Here is a 16,637-nt window from a genome sequence, read left to right as displayed (position 1 = left end):
AAGCATTACATCATTATGCCGATAGAGTACACAATACGTGATAATCATTGTGCTTGATTGAGCATGATTTCTAGATAAGCCACAGTAAAGTGAATAATGGCATTTTGTCGCTCCATCTCATGGTCCATCATTCCTCACTTGATATTTATTGTGGTTCAACAGCTGGTTGGACCTTCCACACGCTGACCAATAAGATCAGGCGCCGTTATCGGCACAGGAAAAAAAATCCTTACAGTCGCCATGATACAGCAGCGGAAACGGGTGAGAAGTAGCTAGAAAACAAAAGAGAACACGCAGTCGTCCTCGCGATTTGGTATGCTCTTGCAGGTAAAAATTGAATCCTTTCTGTTATAACTCACCCATTTTCACCCAATTGACCAAAATCTTATGCGGAATGTTAGAAGTGCTGCCGTAATGTTCAGAAATAACACTTATTTAATAGGAAGTGGTCAGCTTCACATAATTAGGATGTTAGCTTTTAGCCAATAAGCTAACACAAGCTAAGCTAAATAGCTCAAAATTGCTTTCAAGTCCAGCTTTGTCGCTTTGTGTGCATTGGGTTCCTCTCTGTTTATCTCCGTGATAGTGCTTCTTGCTAGTGGAAGCTAGCTAATGACAGCTAACTAATGCGTTGTTGCGTGGCCTAGTGTTTATGCGCAACTCAGTGCTTTGGTATTATATAAAGCGAGACTGCATGGTATCTTTTAATATTATTTAGTGTATTATCCATTTACCCACTTGAAAAGGGCGTTAGCGTCGGCTAACTGGTAAATTTTGTTTGTCTGTTTTCCGTCGTGCTAGTTAGCAAGCGAGCTAGTTTGTTAACTAGCGTCTGTTATGTATAGTTCGATAGCTGCCTAATTAGGTTAAGCTAGACTAATCAGTTAGCGTCACTGAGAGGAAAAATGTGCTAACCTAATTTTTACAAATGTGGTTTTATTATTGCACAAATTAAAGCTTCACACTGTTAAGAGCCTAGTTTTTCAAGTTGGCGTGGAAAATATGGCTCTACAGTTGTAATTATTTTACGCTGTTAAATTATGTAACTCAAGCGAAATCACGGTCTTTATAGGGAGCTGTTGACATTTTAACAGCTCCATATGAAGGAAACGCATTGCTTTATAATCAGTAAACGGAAACTTATGACTTTAATGACATCTTGGTGGTCGCTACAGTCACCTGGGCTAACCTGATAAGCGAGACACATCACTTCAAACTTACTTTGGATTATTTCAGGCTACATTTATGAGCTTGAACTTAATTTTTAGTATACTTTTAGTTGTTGGTGAATTAAAATATAAATTATTTCTCTAGTGTTATAGGAATGCCCAAGGAAAAATATGACCCGCCGGATCCCAGGCGGATGTACACAATTATGTCCAGTGAGGAGGCAGCAAATGGGAAGAAGTCATACTGGGCTGAGCTGGAAATCAGTGGTGAGTATCTTCTGCTTGTGTAGATAAATCATTTGGGGGTTTTTTAATTTATTTTCCTCTCACATATTTTTTTCCATTGCTTTGCACAGCTTCACACAAGTAATTACTAAATCCTCACTATCAAAGAGAAATATTGCAAACATGTTTGTTTGTTTGGTTTTTCTCCACTGTGAAATCAGCTCACCTGTTTTGACTTATTCATATCAATGGGGAACAGTTTTCTTTCACATTTATCTTTGTGAAAATGGCGTTGGATTCTTGGACTTATTGTCCTGTTTGGCCTTTTCCCCATTTTCGCCACAGGCAGAGTAAGGAGTCTCAGCACAGCCCTGTGGTCTCTGACCCACCTCACTGCCCTGCACCTCAGTGACAACTCACTGTCACGCATCCCGCCAGACATTGCCAAACTACACAACCTGGTGTACCTGGATCTGTCATCCAATAAGATCAGGAGCCTGCCAGCAGAGCTCGGCAACATGGTGTCTCTCAGGTAAGTGATAAACCTGTATCCTAAATTGGGTTATAAAGGACTATTTTCTTCATACCTTACTTTAATAAAAAGAAAAAAAAATTATATATATATATAAATTTTTTTTTTCTTTCTTTTAAATTTATTTCTGCCTCTGCAATGACCAGCTGCTGATTTTTACCACTGTTGTCACTCTTGTCCCATCTGTTGAAATGTCTCACTTTAATTTAAAAGGCTGCATTCATAATCATTTTAACACTGTCAAGTAATGCTTGTATTTTTAAATGACGACTTTCGGAAAATGTTTTTGAAAGACAAAGAGTTTTATGTATTTATTTTTAATCTTAGAAGTTTAGTTTCTAATGATCCACTTCCCATCTGCCCTCCACAGGGAACTGCTTTTAAATAACAACCAGTTGCGGGTTCTGCCATTTGAATTGGGGAAACTCTTTCAGTTACAAACACTGGGGTTGAAAGGTGAGTGGCTCTTCAATGTTTTTGTAGCCATTCTGGACTGGAAATCCCTCCATATTATAAGGTTTTTTTATTTCTCTAAGGATGCAGCAACAGTAGAGGGTGAATTGGCAGTGGTGGCAACTGATGTTTGTTATCATTTTCTTCTGTTATTAAAGACAAACTTGAAATAGGGTCATACATGCTGTTGTTTTAGACAGAGTAACTCCTGTTGGCAACATTTCATTGCATGTACAGTAACCTAACAAGTGTTCCACTTGAGTAACATTATCCTGATTCCCTCGTGTGGGTGGGTGGTTAGGGGTTGTACATTTTCAGTGAAGTACATGGTTAAACACGTGTACAGTTCAGACTCAAGCGGAAATGAACAAATGCTCATTGGTAATGACATGTACAAAATAAATATATCCTTTTTTTTTTCTGTCTACATATTTTTATTTATTTATTTTTTTTTCCTCCTATGTTTAGTTGGGGGCCCAGGAGGTCTTGGATAGGGGAAACACTGATGATTTAGCCTGATTTGCTTTTCCTTCAACAGGAAACCCACTTGCACAAGAAATTCTGAGCCTCTACCAGGAACCTGATGGCACGCGGAGGCTGCTGAGCTACTTGTTAGACAATCTGGCGGGGGCTATAAAGCGCAGTGAGTGTTCTCTCTCTTGCTTTTGTGAGAAGTTTCAGCATATGTTGTCATTTTTACTGAAAAGGTAAATCGGTAAGCAGGCTCAACAGATCATGTAGTCTGTGTGGGGTTTTTTTTGTTTGTTTTTTTGTTTTTGTTTTTTCCTTTAAATAAACCCCTGTTTGACAATATCATGGTGATACCTATGCTGAACCATTTTCCATAAACTCAGTGCCAACAGAACAACCCCCACCCCGGTCGTGGATTACACTCCAGGAAACTGATCGAGCACGGCCCTCGGGTAAGAACAAAATACACACAACATGACTTTGAACAGAAGTACCTGTATGGTTTTTGTCTTGTGTGGTTGTGAGTTTCAGGATGGTATGCAATGCAGTGATCAGTTGAGCACTGTGGCTTTAAACCACAAATATTTGGTAGATCCTAAAAGAGCAGTTCAGACTGCAACTCATTTAGACAGCTCAGACCTGTTAAAGATGTACACTGCGCACAAGTGTCCTCGTAGTAGTATACAGTCCAGAGAAGACTGCATCATCAGGTTACAACATTTGGTAGTGGATTTGTAAACTATGACATCAAGTCTGGAAGCTACAGTTATGTAAAGTACAAAGTTTGCAAACCAAAGTTTGATGTAGTTTAGTATGGATCCAGCTTGCACCCACATAAACTGACTGCCATTTGCATGTATCTGATCATCAAGAAAATGCCCAGTTTGACACAAACATGCTGAATGTTTCCTATGATCTGAAAGGTGCACAAATTTATAATCTGTTTGGTGTGAAATTTAGTGTCGCCCCTCTTTCTAGAGCAGAAGCTCTACCACTTGTGTTTAGTCTAGTGTATAAGCATTGTTTCGGTTGCTGAAGCAAAGCAAAACAAATGAGTCAAAAAAGAACTGCTGATCTGATTCCTGGTTTGAAGAAGTATTGGTAGTTGATTTTGGTGCTTTCCGTAATGATGAGATTTACTTAGCATTTTTATTTTCTTTTACTGTTGCAAGCAACTGCAGATTTGTGGTTCTTTTGTTGTTTTTTTGTTTTTAATGAATTTTTAATTGTAACTGTGTGCACCGTTAAGATGTTTTTGTTTGTTTTTCTCCTGTTTGTCTCCTCAGCATTGTTCTCTGTGATGTGCTACAATGTGCTGTGTGATAAGTATGCCACACGTCAGCTATATGGCTATTGCCCCACTTGGGCTCTAAACTGGGAGTACAGGAAAAAATCCATAATGCAGGAGATCATGGGCTGCAATGCAGACATCATCAGCTTGCAGGTGAGAGATGTCATAGGCTACGTTCACACTGCAGGTCTTAATGCTCAATTCCGATTTTTTGATCAAATCCGATTTTTTTTTGTCTGCTGTTCACACTACAAATAAAATGCGACAGCAAACGCTCTAGTGTGAACGCTCAAAGCGGCCCGCATGCGCAAAAGAAGACGTCACACACAACGCGCTCTGTTTAGACCCAGAGCAAACAGTATTGTTTGACTGATGGCCCTTAATATAAAGACTTCGGACTTTACGTTTCCCAATTTTTGCTTTAAGTTATTTTGTTATTTACATAATAATGTAGAATAACCTAATAATTATCCTTATTGCTGTTTTAGAGGAGCGGTGCTTCAAAGGATAGTTGCAGATTTCTGTCAGAATCTGCAGATTATACAGTACAAATAAAATGTTCACGTTGTCTTCCCAACAGTTTCACTAACATCTACTAACATCATAACACTAACATCATCCAGGAAGCGTTCGCGATGTCTTCTCCGGCGCTAATAATTAGCGCCTGTCTTGTGTCAGTGACGTAAAAGACGGAATTAATGCGACATGACCGTTCAAACAGCAGTCGCTTTCTAAAACATCGGATATGTATCGGATTCAGTACCACATACGAAAGTGACCCAGATCGGATTTGAAAATATCGGATTTGTGCCGTTCACACTGTCATACCATGATCGGATATGGGTTGCATAGGGTCAAAAAAATCGGATTTGATGCGCGTTCGCCTGCAGTGTGAACGTAGCCATAGTTTCTTTCACTGGTTTTTAATTGTTTCCATTTTGTTTTCTATCAAATGGATCCAAGAAATTGGTCTAAAATTTTCTCATGACCACACACAAACACAAAATTCTGTCACTCATTATTTTAACAATATCACATTTAAACTGTTATGCTAACACTCTAATAAGAATACTATGTTCAGTTGACAGTTGTGAAAATTGTGATGTGTTCAGTTTAATGGACAGTGTCAACAAATTGCAAACTTTTCTTTTGTGGTTGAGTGCTTATATTAGACCTTTGTTTGCAGCTAAATAGTCAGGTGCTTCTATTGGAACTAGTGGTCTTTATGTGTTAGAGGCCTAATTCATGTTTTTATCCATTTGTTTGTTATCCATTTTATTTTAATTTTTTTTAAATGCACCACGTTAGCTCAGACGCCACCTGTTCATTATAGAGACACCACTAGATGGGTTTTTATTTGCTTTGCAATCTGTCAGCCCTTAGGACCGCCGAGGGGTAAAGACAAGCACATATACTGAGTGAAGAAAAACTAGTTTTGCACTATGTTTTGTTATGGATGTAGCAGCTATCCTTGGGAGGTGTCATGTCGGCTAAAAGGCAAAACTATACAAGCTGGAGAGACTTGTATTGGTTTCTGGGAATCTCTTCCAAGCCTGGCCCATTTAATTTAGTGCATGATCATCAATACTGAATTGACTACCAGTTCTAATAATCAGAGATTTGGGATGTTTTCAGATGATACTTATTCAATGGACATGTAGGTTAAAATTATATTATTGTCTTACTTTCCTTGAACCTGAATCTTCTGGTATCACTTTCAGTTTTATTATTTATCAATGTTGTAATTTAGTTTTTACATTTTACATTTGTAAAAATGTGTAAGCTCAAAACCAGATTTTAAAACAGAAAAGACTTTAATATGTAAACTCTAGTCTGCGTCAAATTAAAATGTTATACTTTTTTTGTGGAAAAAAGAAAATCGGATAAAACATACAAACAAAATGAGTTTTGGAAATTTCAGATATAAAAGAATAAAAAGGTGGGAATAGTATTGCATTTCAAATGTGTACATACCCCAAGAAGTGTTAATTGGGAGCTCTTTAAATTATGTCTTGCACAAAGATGTTTCTCCTATTCATCAGTGTCATCCCCAAAGATCACCATTAGTTATTATATTGTGCAGATTTTCATGGCCATTTTATCACACGCTGTCTCTTACCCATCCTGTTAATAGATGGCTAATGTAGCCAGATGGCCTTATATTTAGAGGGGGTTAACTGATGTACTTCCATGAATAACAGCCTTTCCTGTTCACCCTGGAACTTGTTTTTTGCTGTTAATTGCAGGAAGTTGAGACAGAGCAGTACTACAATTTCTTCTTGCCAGAGCTGAAGGAGCAAGGATATGACGGATTCTTCAGTCCAAAGTCACGAGCCAGAACTATGTCTGAGTCGGATCGAAAGCACGTGGATGGATGTGCAATTTTTTACAGGACAGAAAAGTATGTGTCTATAGTTTTTGTCCTGTGGCAACTATTTCTTGGTTTAAGAATAGCTCGCAGTGATTTGAGTTCCTGTGGTGAATTAGATTGAAACTGCTTCACTATATTCACTAATACTTGTTAGCCAGTGCTTGGTGATAAAACAATCTCAATTAAACCTGACATCACCTACTGCTGTTGTCTGAGTGACCGATGTTCCTTTTGGGTTGTCTCTAGTGTCCACAAAGTGGATGCAGTAGTTCTCAGAAAGAAATGAAATATCATGTTGTAAACCTTTCACTCAAAATCCAGTCTATTACACTGGGACACTGTAACCTATGCATAAGTATTGCTATGCATATCTTATCAGTTTAACTTCACTTCAAAGGAGAAAGTCTATTAAGTTTTTATTGTAGTCTCCAGACAGTGATGCCATCAGCCGTATAATGCAATTACCAAAAAGGCTAATCTAGCTTTAGCTTAACTTAAAGTTTAACTGTTGTTTTCAACTTGAAGTGAAACTATTCTGTTGGTATGTGTAGTTTTGTTTCACTCTTTAGTGGTTAATGTAGTTTGTCTTTAGTAATGCTTGCGTTAAAGCTAAAAGGTTTATTCATATAGCACCTAATAGTAGTAATGTTTTTATCACTGTCAAAAAGTTCCATCATAAAGACAATATGTGCAACAAACGGTTAAACTGAAACGATAAACTTTTTAACATTTTGTTAAAACTGTTCTAGAGACAGGAAAAGCTTTACATGTAGCTTTTATTAGCATTCAAATAGTTGTTGCTCACCTCCAGTTGTCTCTTTTAGAGAAGTTGTGATTTACCAGAGAATGCACACAGTCAGTGAGGTTTAAAAGAATAAATAATTATATAATACACACCATTCATGTATAATTTTAACCCCAACCTCTCAGGTTTGAGGTCCTGTTTGAGGTCAAACACACAAACTCGCACATGTGCAATAAGACTGCTATATGTGCAATTCTTCTTCACACGAAGTTGTATTTTTGTGTTTTCCTACTCGGTTGTATATAGTATTTGTATTTCTATTTTATTCTATTGTATTTTATTGCATTCCAGTGTTTTCTAATTTCTGCTACATAACTTTGCACTTTTGCTGTAACAAAACAAATTTCCCACCTGTGGGACTAATAAAGGTAATCTTATCTTATCTGAACTCCTTTAGTAAGGTGATCAAAAGCTTATGATAGCAGGACCATGAAATGAGAAACCTTACCTAATTGATATTTGGCTGCTCTCACATCCAGATCACCTTGGTTCTTCTAACCACTTGCACTCTTGTGCTTTCACAGTGACCTGAATTTTTGTGTGAATCCTCATAAATTGTTATGAAACGTGGGTTCCCAAACAAGGCTGAGCGCTTTTCAGTTAGTACCCAAGTCTAAAGCCATCCAGTTTTGTGTAGAGTCAGAGGAAAAGTATTCTTATTTCTTTGTAGCATTCAGACCGATCCAATATTTATGGATTTTGTTTTAATTTTATTTTAGTTTTATTGCAAACAATATGTTGGTGGGTAGGCTCTATTCAGCTGTGCATTTTGAACTTGACCCCCCAAAGCAAGACTGCCAGTATCGCACAAAATATGGTCCACAATAGCAAAGTCATAACCCTGAATGTGAGAAATGCCCAATACAAGTCAGGTTTTGATTTCTATAGACCTCTTAACACTTTGTATTTCCAACTTATTATGACTTTTCTATTTATTTCTGCTAATCTCTGCTTAGAAAGTGTTTTAAGTAGTTATTTTTCCCTGTTTGTCTTTAGGTTCAGTGCAGTGCAGAAGCACACAGTGGAGTTTAACCAGCTGGCCATGGCTAACTCCGAGGGCTCAGAGGCTATGCTGAACAGGGTGATGACAAAGGATAACATTGGGGTAGCTGTACTGCTTGAGGTCCGCAAAGAGATGATGGAGCTCTCCTGTGAGTAGACAGTTAAGATCAGCCCTTTTGTACTACAAATTCATCTTCTCGCTGAATTTTATTCGAGAGGTATTGCAGAGGATTTTGGTGATGATTATGCCAAGGGCAATGTGTTCAGTTTGTCCTAATGCTCTTAGTACCCCTTTGCCCTGTTAAACATGCCTGTTAATATATGCCCCACCCTTCTTTCTCTGCCACTCATTTCAGCTGGTAAGTCTCTCCATGGCATGGAAAAGCAGCTGCTCCTTGTAGCCAATGCTCACATGCACTGGGACCCAGAGTATTCTGATGTCAAGCTGGTCCAGACCATGATGTTCCTGTCAGAGGTGAAAAGCATAGTGGATAAGGCCACACGCAGCCTCAAGTTGTCCTCTGTTTCTGGCGAGACTAATGCCATTCCACTGGTGCTGTGCGCTGACCTCAACTCCTTGCCTGACTCGGGTAAGTAGGAAAGAGCTGTACTCGACCTGCTCTTAAGCAAATGTTTTATTTAGAGTGCACAGATTGTTCATAAAATTAAAAAAAAAATTTTTTTTAAATAAATTTGAAAAAAAAGTGTTTGAGGTGCCTCCAGTGAAGTGCTGAGTTTATGTTAACAGCTGATTAATGTTGTTGCTGCCGAACATATCTCAGTGAAGCGAGTAAAGGATGGTTAAATCTGGCATGTTTTAAAGATGCTGACAACCGTGTTTTGCCTAATTCTCTTGAGAATGGGTTTGATTATAATTGGATAAATAGATGAAAATAATTGTTTGGCATTCATAAAAACATAAATTACATCGGTATTTGCCTTTTTGTGGTGGTGAACAGAATTGTTAGCCTGCTCACTGCATACAGTAGTGCAATATATTTTTGCTATAAGTTTTTTACTATAGTCAAATTTGAGTTGAAATAATAATGGAGTCTCACAAATTACTTTGCAAACTGTATTTTTTCTTAACTAATGACAAATGGTCCATGTTCCACCTGTTTTAATTTTTAAAAATATTTTAGTGGGATAAGTCATCGTCGTCATCATCTGTTTTTTGTTTTTAAATGCTGATGGTTCAGTTCTTCTCTGTTCAGGCGTAGTGGAGTACCTGAGTACTGGTGGAGTGGACTGCACACACAAGGACTTCAAGGAGCTCCGTTACAGCGACTGTCTGACCAAATTCAATTGCAATGGCAAGAACAGCACGTCTAATGGCAGGATCACCCACGGCTTCAAGTTAAAGAGCGCCTATGAGAACGGCCTGATGCCTTATACCAACTACACCTTCGATTTTAAGGTAATTACACATATGTGGTGTTTTTGTTTTTTTATATTAAATGTATTTGTTTTTTTGGTTTTGTTTTTTTGGTTGTTGTTTTTTTAAACTATATTGAGGACCAGTCTGTTCTTACACAAAACTATCCAAAAGTCACTTCTCTATTTCTCTTCTCAGGGTGTCATCGACTATATTTTCTACTCGAAGCCTCACCTGAACGTGCTGGGTATCTTGGGCCCTTTGGACCACCACTGGCTTGTAGAGAACAATGTCAGCGGCTGCCCACATCCACACATCCCCTCTGACCACTTCTCCCTCTTTGCTCAGCTGGAGTTGCTCCTGCCCAACCTGCCCCCCCAGGTGAATGGGCTCCATCTGCCGACACGCAGGTAGTGAGACCCTGCCTAACCACCAGGGGGAGCCTCTCCCTCTCAACCCTCCTCCTTCCTCCCACTACCAGCTCTTCCCTCCACCAAACTGAAGGAGGAAGACATAAAAACACAACCTGTAAAATATTCATACAGTGAGGTCTGGCTGACAGGGATTTCGTATAATGTTATAGATATTCTATATTTTTCTTTTTCTTTTGTTTGTTTTGTTTTTTAACTGCCCAATTCAGTCCTGTTAGTGTACCATATTTTGTTTTTGGACTCCCCTTTGTTCTCAAGATCCACCAACCCTACACACTTTGCTTCTGTCTTTTAAAATGAGAAGGGATGGTAGCTCATTCATATTTGTCACTTAGGGCACTGTTTGGTTTAAGAGTGAGGGGGGATACTTTTTTTTTATTTTGGCTGAAGGAAATGACTTTCCACTGAAGAGCTCCATGGCTGATGGTCTGCATGTCTGTCTGTCCTGTATAAACCTGAAACCAGCAAAGACAGCAGACTTGTCAGTCTCAATACTCCATCCTTTGCTTGTGCTAGTTATTCCCTACACTTTGGGCAGCCAGCTTACATGATCGGTTTTCTAGGATACACACATTTGTTGAGGCAGATGTGTTGGGATTAGAGCAGCTTTTTGCTGGTAGTTTAAGTATCCCAGGAGGCGGATGTAGCGCAGCTCGTATGAGGTGAGATTTCCTGCTGTCATACTGTGGTGCTGAGGCCTTTTGTGTAGTCATGGCCTCCCGTGGTGCTACAAGATAGTCTACACCTCTGACCCTGGACCTGGTACTGCTACCAAAATCCACAGATGCCTAGAAAACAAGAATCCCGAGCTTAGATTTGATGTTTCACACAGATGGTGTGTAGTGCTGAAAAGCCACGATGTGAAAATTTGATAGACGCTACCATCCTGTTTGCTGACAATTTCACCCCAGCCTGTATAGCTGTTAGGTTAGTCTTGTGCTTAGGAGCTCATGTGGCCCATGCGTCACCTTTTTTTTGTTTTTGTTTTTTGACCAAGCGGTGAGGGGATTTAGGCTGATGGGCAAAGCGATTGGGGAGTGGGGGGGGGCTATTACCAGTATTTGTCTTGATTGCTTTTAGGGCAGGGACAGCGAGTAATGGCCGATACACAGGAATAAAACCAGCATTCCTCTCACTGTCAGGAGTTGCCATCCAGCTCCCCACACACACACACACACACACACACACACACACACACACCACACAGGTAATTTGCAGGCAGATCTGTAGCACTGAGGCCAGTAGTGACTTTCCCCAGCCATAAATTCCATACACAAAGCCGTGGGTTTTTTTTTTCACAAGTGTTTGTACAGAATAGAAATCTAGACTCAGTCTTTACATGATTGTATATGAACCACAAAAGACCTGTTTTCTGGCGTTTTTTTTGTACGAAGAGTAAATTATGATCAGTAAATTATGATCAGAAAAAAAAGATTGTATTGTAAACTAAGGCTAAATTTTTATCCAGTTAATGTTGAGATGAATTGATATTACCAGCTTGTACAAAAGACGTAAGAAGAGATTGTTCAAGGCGTTCGCTGTCACAACTTTGCACTTCCTTGAGATTAACTGTAAGTAATGCATCAGTATATTTTTCCCCTTTCTCTCTGCAGTTTTTTTTAATGATTTGCTGGCATTTGCTGATATGTAAATAGACACTGAGTAAACTGTTGCTTCTTGCCCATTAACAAAGCCATTGATCCACACCGCTGCCATCACTTCTGACAAAAGGACACGCAAGGATGAGTTACATCTGTTCATTTCTATAACTTGCTCAATAGTGATGTAACTGGCAAAACCTATATAAACCCCACATATATGTACATTGTGCCTCACTGTAGCAGTTGACGTTGTCTTGCACTATTTACATGCGACGAACGCCTGAACAACCTTTTCTCCTTTTATTTTTAAATACTGTTGAGACATTTGTGAAGATTTTATGTCCTTTTTGGTTTTTGTTAATGTTTTCTTTTTTTTATGAGCTGTGACAATGTTATGATGATGTGTATATCCTTGCTATTCATTAAGCTCTCTAGTAATCAGGTATGCTTTCACTACCAACCCTTTCTCCTTTTCTTAGGAACATGAGTAGGGTTTCCTGTCTCTATAAATCCACTCATGTTTTGCTCTCTTTTTACACAGCTCCATACCCCCAGAAACGCATAGCCCCTAGCTTTCCCCTGCCTGGCCACAAATTTAAACCTCCCTAAGCCTGTCCATCAACCTAACACCTCTCACCCTAAACTGCCCATCTTGGACTTTAACCTCTCGACTATCTTACACAAGCTGCATCTTTTAATCCCCTTTGCTCAACCACTTTGTATAGTTTTCCTACCCTTGTTACTGCAGCTATAGTGCCATTTGTGGACCTGCCCCTCCCTCTATAATTTGGAAAGGGTTGAAGGTCCTCCTTTCTCTGCGATTGGATAAACAAGGGATGAGGGTCAGCAGACTTAGGATGGGCTAACCTGTTGCTTATGAATTTGATACATCTTTTTAAAAAATTAATTAAATCTGTCACAAGCAAGATGGCTACTTAAACAGTCATGCTTTTATACAGATGAGAAGCACTTAGTAGGGTCATATGCAGCTTCCCTCACTCCCTTCCCTGTTGTATTTGTAGTAGAGATCTCATTACTTTAAATGCATTGAAATTCAGGTTTTAAAGTGAGAGGGAAGCACCTAAATAAGAAGAATAAATTTGGTCCCAGTCTTTTTTTCTTTTTAATTTTTTTTTTAATGCATGTTTTTTTTTCTTCTTTCCTGAATGGCATTAGTATTGTAGTAGTTCAAAGGGTAGCTTTTTTTTTTTAATATTATTTTTTTTTTGTAAAGTGTGAATAAAAGATGTATCTCATGTTTCCTTTCTAAACAGATTGAATTGTGTTTGTTGATGTGTAAATCATGAATTCTACGATGGTGTTATGTTTGCTACGTTGTTTTTACTTAAACTCAATTCTTTCCCCGTTCGACTCATCCCATCACAAACCAAATCCTCTGTAGAAATCATGAGACGTAGTCTTTGATGGTTTGATCAGAAGTTGAATGTTCTGGATAATACCTCCCACAGTGAAGGATGGAGAGCTTACTGGTGGGGGTAAAAGGAAAAACAAATCCCTGCATCATTGGTAACAGCACGACTTTGAGCGCAGGGATATGCAGTTTTAATTTTTTCTTCTTATTATTTTACATTTCAGCTTTATTTTGGATCTTGCATGGCACTAGCAGGAGAGTGCTAGTGCTTGTAGGTTAGGGGAGCAGAGCTGTCTTCTAGTGGCTGCAGTTCAGTACAAAAAACATTTTATTTTTTATTTTTCTTTCTGTGTCTTTCGATTCTTTTGTGAGAGGTGTAAAACATGTTTAAGTTTAAGCTAATGATGTGCCGCTAGACTGGTACTGTGATGATTTGAGTACTACTAGTCAATCTCATTCTGTTCTCGTGCATCACAGTGGTTAAATCTGTCAAACTAGTTAGCTACTATTGACAAAAACGTCCTCTTCATCATTTCTCGTTAAACCACAGATGGCGTCGGACTGAATCTTGTCAAATCAAAGCTGAGTTGTGACAACCTGTAAGCCCCAGTAACTAATCACTTTTTTGGCTTTTCCTTTCTCTTCCTTACATTGTTTCATTTTTAGGTGTAAAGAGGTTTTAAGTTGTAATTTTTTTTTTTTTTTTTTTTTTTCCCCCCCCCTCTAACCTTCTCCCCAGGCTGCGTCTCTTTGCATGGGTGCACACCAAAGCTGCTCGTAGTTCAGTTCTCCTGTCCAGTTCAGGGTTTTGTTATGATTTTTTTTTTTTTTTTTTTTTTAAATCCAGCTCAGTTTTCATGAAATGTAGGGCTGTAAGGAAAACGAAGCACTTTTGTCCTTTTCCTGAACCGCATATTCACCCGTTTTCAGTTTGAGTTCTCAACCTGACGGCTCATTTCAGATGCATCCCTTTTTTTTTTCCTTTTTTTTTTTTGTCCTAAAAACTTGGCAATAATACCCAGAAACATTCACACATTCAGATTTTCTTTAGATGTTTACCTGGAATATGTAGCTATTTCATCTTTCAGTGTGGTTGTTTAATTATTTTTAAAACTCCCATCTTTACCCTTCCAGGTTACCTGAACAGCATTTTTTTTTTTTCTTCCTCCTATCATCCATCTTGTATATTTACTCATCTCTTTCTCCCTGCCAATTTAGTGGTAGTTGTTCAATGATCAGGATTGTCTATCTGTAGTCAGCTGAGTACATATATTGATCTGTGTCACTGTGTTTATGCACTGGACCAACTATTGTTTACCATTCATGAAATACCAGCAAAAAAAAAAGGAGAAAAAAAGAAGACAAAAACACTTGCACAATGTTGTAGAATGTCCATTAACCCAGATGAGAAATCAAGGCAGCTGTTTTCAAATCAACACATACTGTTTTAAAATGAAACTGAATGGTAAACAATGCTTTCCGTTGTACCCCCTTAGCCGTCCTCTCAATTCTCTTTGGTCTAGTTTTTATTATTTTTGGTTTCTTATATTTTTATTTTTTTCTTTGACTACAGGTTCTGCTCGTTTCCTTTACACCTAGCTATGTATTTTCCTACTTCTGGTTGAAAATAAATTCTGTATTATCTGTTTCAAGCCGTGTCACCTCTTATTCTTTGCAATGGATATTGGAAAATAAATTCTATATCTGTTCTCCTTGTCGTGCCTGCTTTTTTCCCCTCCCTCCTCCCAGCCTTTCTCAGGTTTGGGTTAACACGTGCGTATTTATATAACTTGGGAGAAAATGAAGCAATTCTGTCTTCTGCAAAGTGAAAGTGCGGTCTGCCCATCCTGATGATTTTTTCTTTTCTTTTTTTTTAACTTGTAAGAGACCCCCGTCATTCATTTTTCTCAAATTCCTCTAGACCACCACCTCACTGATGATGAGCTGTGCATCATCACTTTGTTGAACCAGGCTCAGAGAGGGGGGGCTCTGATCCTGGTTCAACAAAGTGATGATACACAGCTCTGCTGGAGGTTTCTTCCCATTAAAAGGGAGTTTTTCTTTCCCGCTGTTGCCAAAGTGCTTGCTCATAGGGGGTCATGTGATTGTTGGGTTTTTCTCTGTATGCATTATTGTAGGACCTTACAATATAAAGTGCCCTGAGGCAATTGTTGTTGTGATTTGGTGCTGTATAAATTGAATTGAGCTGAACTGAATTAAATTTGCTGTCCCCTCTAAATACCTCAGCATGCAGCCGTTATTGCCTCAACCGCTGGCAATAAAAGTGAGTACACCCCTAATTGGGCACAATTTAGACATTTTCAATCAGCTGTTTTCCCTTCCTGGTGACTCGTTAGTGTTACAAGGTCTCAGATGCAAATGGGGAACAGGTATGTTGAATTTGGTCACAGGAAGTTCAACATTGCACATCATGGCAAAGAATTCTCTGAGGATCTGGAAAATAAAATGCTACTCTACATAAAGATGGCTATAAGAATATTACCAACACCCTGAAACTGAGCTGCAGCAAGGTAGGCAAGACCATACAGCAGTTTAGCAGGACAGGTTCCACTCAGGACAGGCCTCACCATGGTTGACCAACAAAGTTGAGTACACATTCTCAGCGAATTATCCAGAGATTGTCTTTCGAAAATGGATGTATGAGTGCAGGTTGAATGCATGGGGGGGGGGTGGTCAGCCTGTCAGTGCTCAGACAATATGCCATACACTGCATCAAATGGCTGTCATCCCAGAAAGAAGCCTATTTTAAAGATAATGCACAAGAAACCGCACAATCAGTTTGCTGAAGACAAGCAGACTAAGGACATGGATTACCTGTGGTCTGATGAGACCAAGATAAATGTATTTGGTTCAGATGGTGTCAGTCGTGTGTGGCAGCAACCAGGTGACGAGTACAAAGGCAAGTGTGTCTTCCCTACAGTCAAGTATGGTGGTGGGATGTCATTGTTTGGGGGCTGCATGAATGCTGCTCGCACTTGGGAGCTACAGTTAACTGAGGTAATCATGAATGCCAACATGTACTGTGACATACTCAAGCACAGCATGATCACTTCTCTTCAGAAACTGGGCCACAGGACAGTATTCCAACATGATAACAACCCCGACACGCCTCCAAAAAGACCATGTCTACAGACTTAAACCCAATTGAGCATCCTCAGATGGAAGGTGGAGGAGCGCAAGGTCTCTTACATCCACCAGCTCCATTATGTCATCATGGAGGACTGGAAGAGGATTCCAGTGGCAGCCTGTGAAGCTCTAGTGAACTCCGTGCCCAACAGAGTTAAGGCAGTGTTGGAAAATAATGGTGGCCACCAGTGTTGGTCAAGTTACTTGAAAAAAGTAATCACTAATTACTGATTACTTCCCCCAAAAAGTAATCCCGTTACTTTACTGATTACTTATTTTCAAAAGTAATTAGTTACTTAGTTACTTTTTAAAAACATGATTTATAACCTAAATAGATAATAGACAATAGATAAGAAAGCAATAGATCTTTCAGCCCAATTCTACTTTTTCTG

At 39.0% G+C, this 16,637-nt stretch overlaps 1 protein-coding gene across 1 annotated transcript; it reads left to right on the top strand.

The window, feature by feature from the left end:
- The first annotated feature begins 203 nt into the window (after nucleotides 1-203).
- On the top strand, nucleotides 204-14,750 carry cnot6a (CCR4-NOT transcription complex, subunit 6a). Its single transcript, XM_005921152.3, has 12 exons — nucleotides 204-327; nucleotides 1,315-1,436; nucleotides 1,740-1,926; nucleotides 2,297-2,382; nucleotides 2,918-3,022; nucleotides 3,234-3,302; nucleotides 4,137-4,294; nucleotides 6,388-6,542; nucleotides 8,314-8,468; nucleotides 8,676-8,909; nucleotides 9,534-9,736; nucleotides 9,893-14,750. Exons 2-12 carry the CDS (start codon nucleotides 1,325-1,327, stop codon nucleotides 10,106-10,108), a joined length of 1,680 nt encoding a protein of 559 aa, XP_005921214.1. The 5' UTR covers nucleotides 204-327; nucleotides 1,315-1,324; the 3' UTR covers nucleotides 10,109-14,750.
- The last annotated feature ends 1,887 nt before the right edge of the window (nucleotides 14,751-16,637 follow it).

The sequence above is a fragment of the Haplochromis burtoni genome, unplaced genomic scaffold, assembly GCF_018398535.1.
Source record: "Haplochromis burtoni strain Fernald_Lab_line unplaced genomic scaffold, NCSU_Asbu1 Contig_10, whole genome shotgun sequence".
NCBI lineage: Eukaryota > Metazoa > Chordata > Actinopteri > Cichliformes > Cichlidae > Haplochromis > Haplochromis burtoni.
Note: the sequence above shows the minus strand (reverse complement) of the source record. Positions and strands in the feature narration are given on the sequence as shown.

What these genes read in the sequence shown, in the direction of transcription:
- cnot6a (XM_005921152.3), top strand. Translation starts at nt 1,325, where the DNA reads ATGCCCAAGGAAAAATATGACCCGCCGGATCCCAGGCGGATGTACACA. An exon ending in GGCGGGGGCTATAAAGCGCA is followed by an intron (nt 3,023 to 3,233) that starts GTGAGTGTTCTC and finishes CCATAAACTCAG; the next exon opens with TGCCAACAGAACAACCCCCA. An exon ending in AGAGATGATGGAGCTCTCCT is followed by an intron (nt 8,469 to 8,675) that starts GTGAGTAGACAG and finishes CACTCATTTCAG; the next exon opens with CTGGTAAGTCTCTCCATGGC.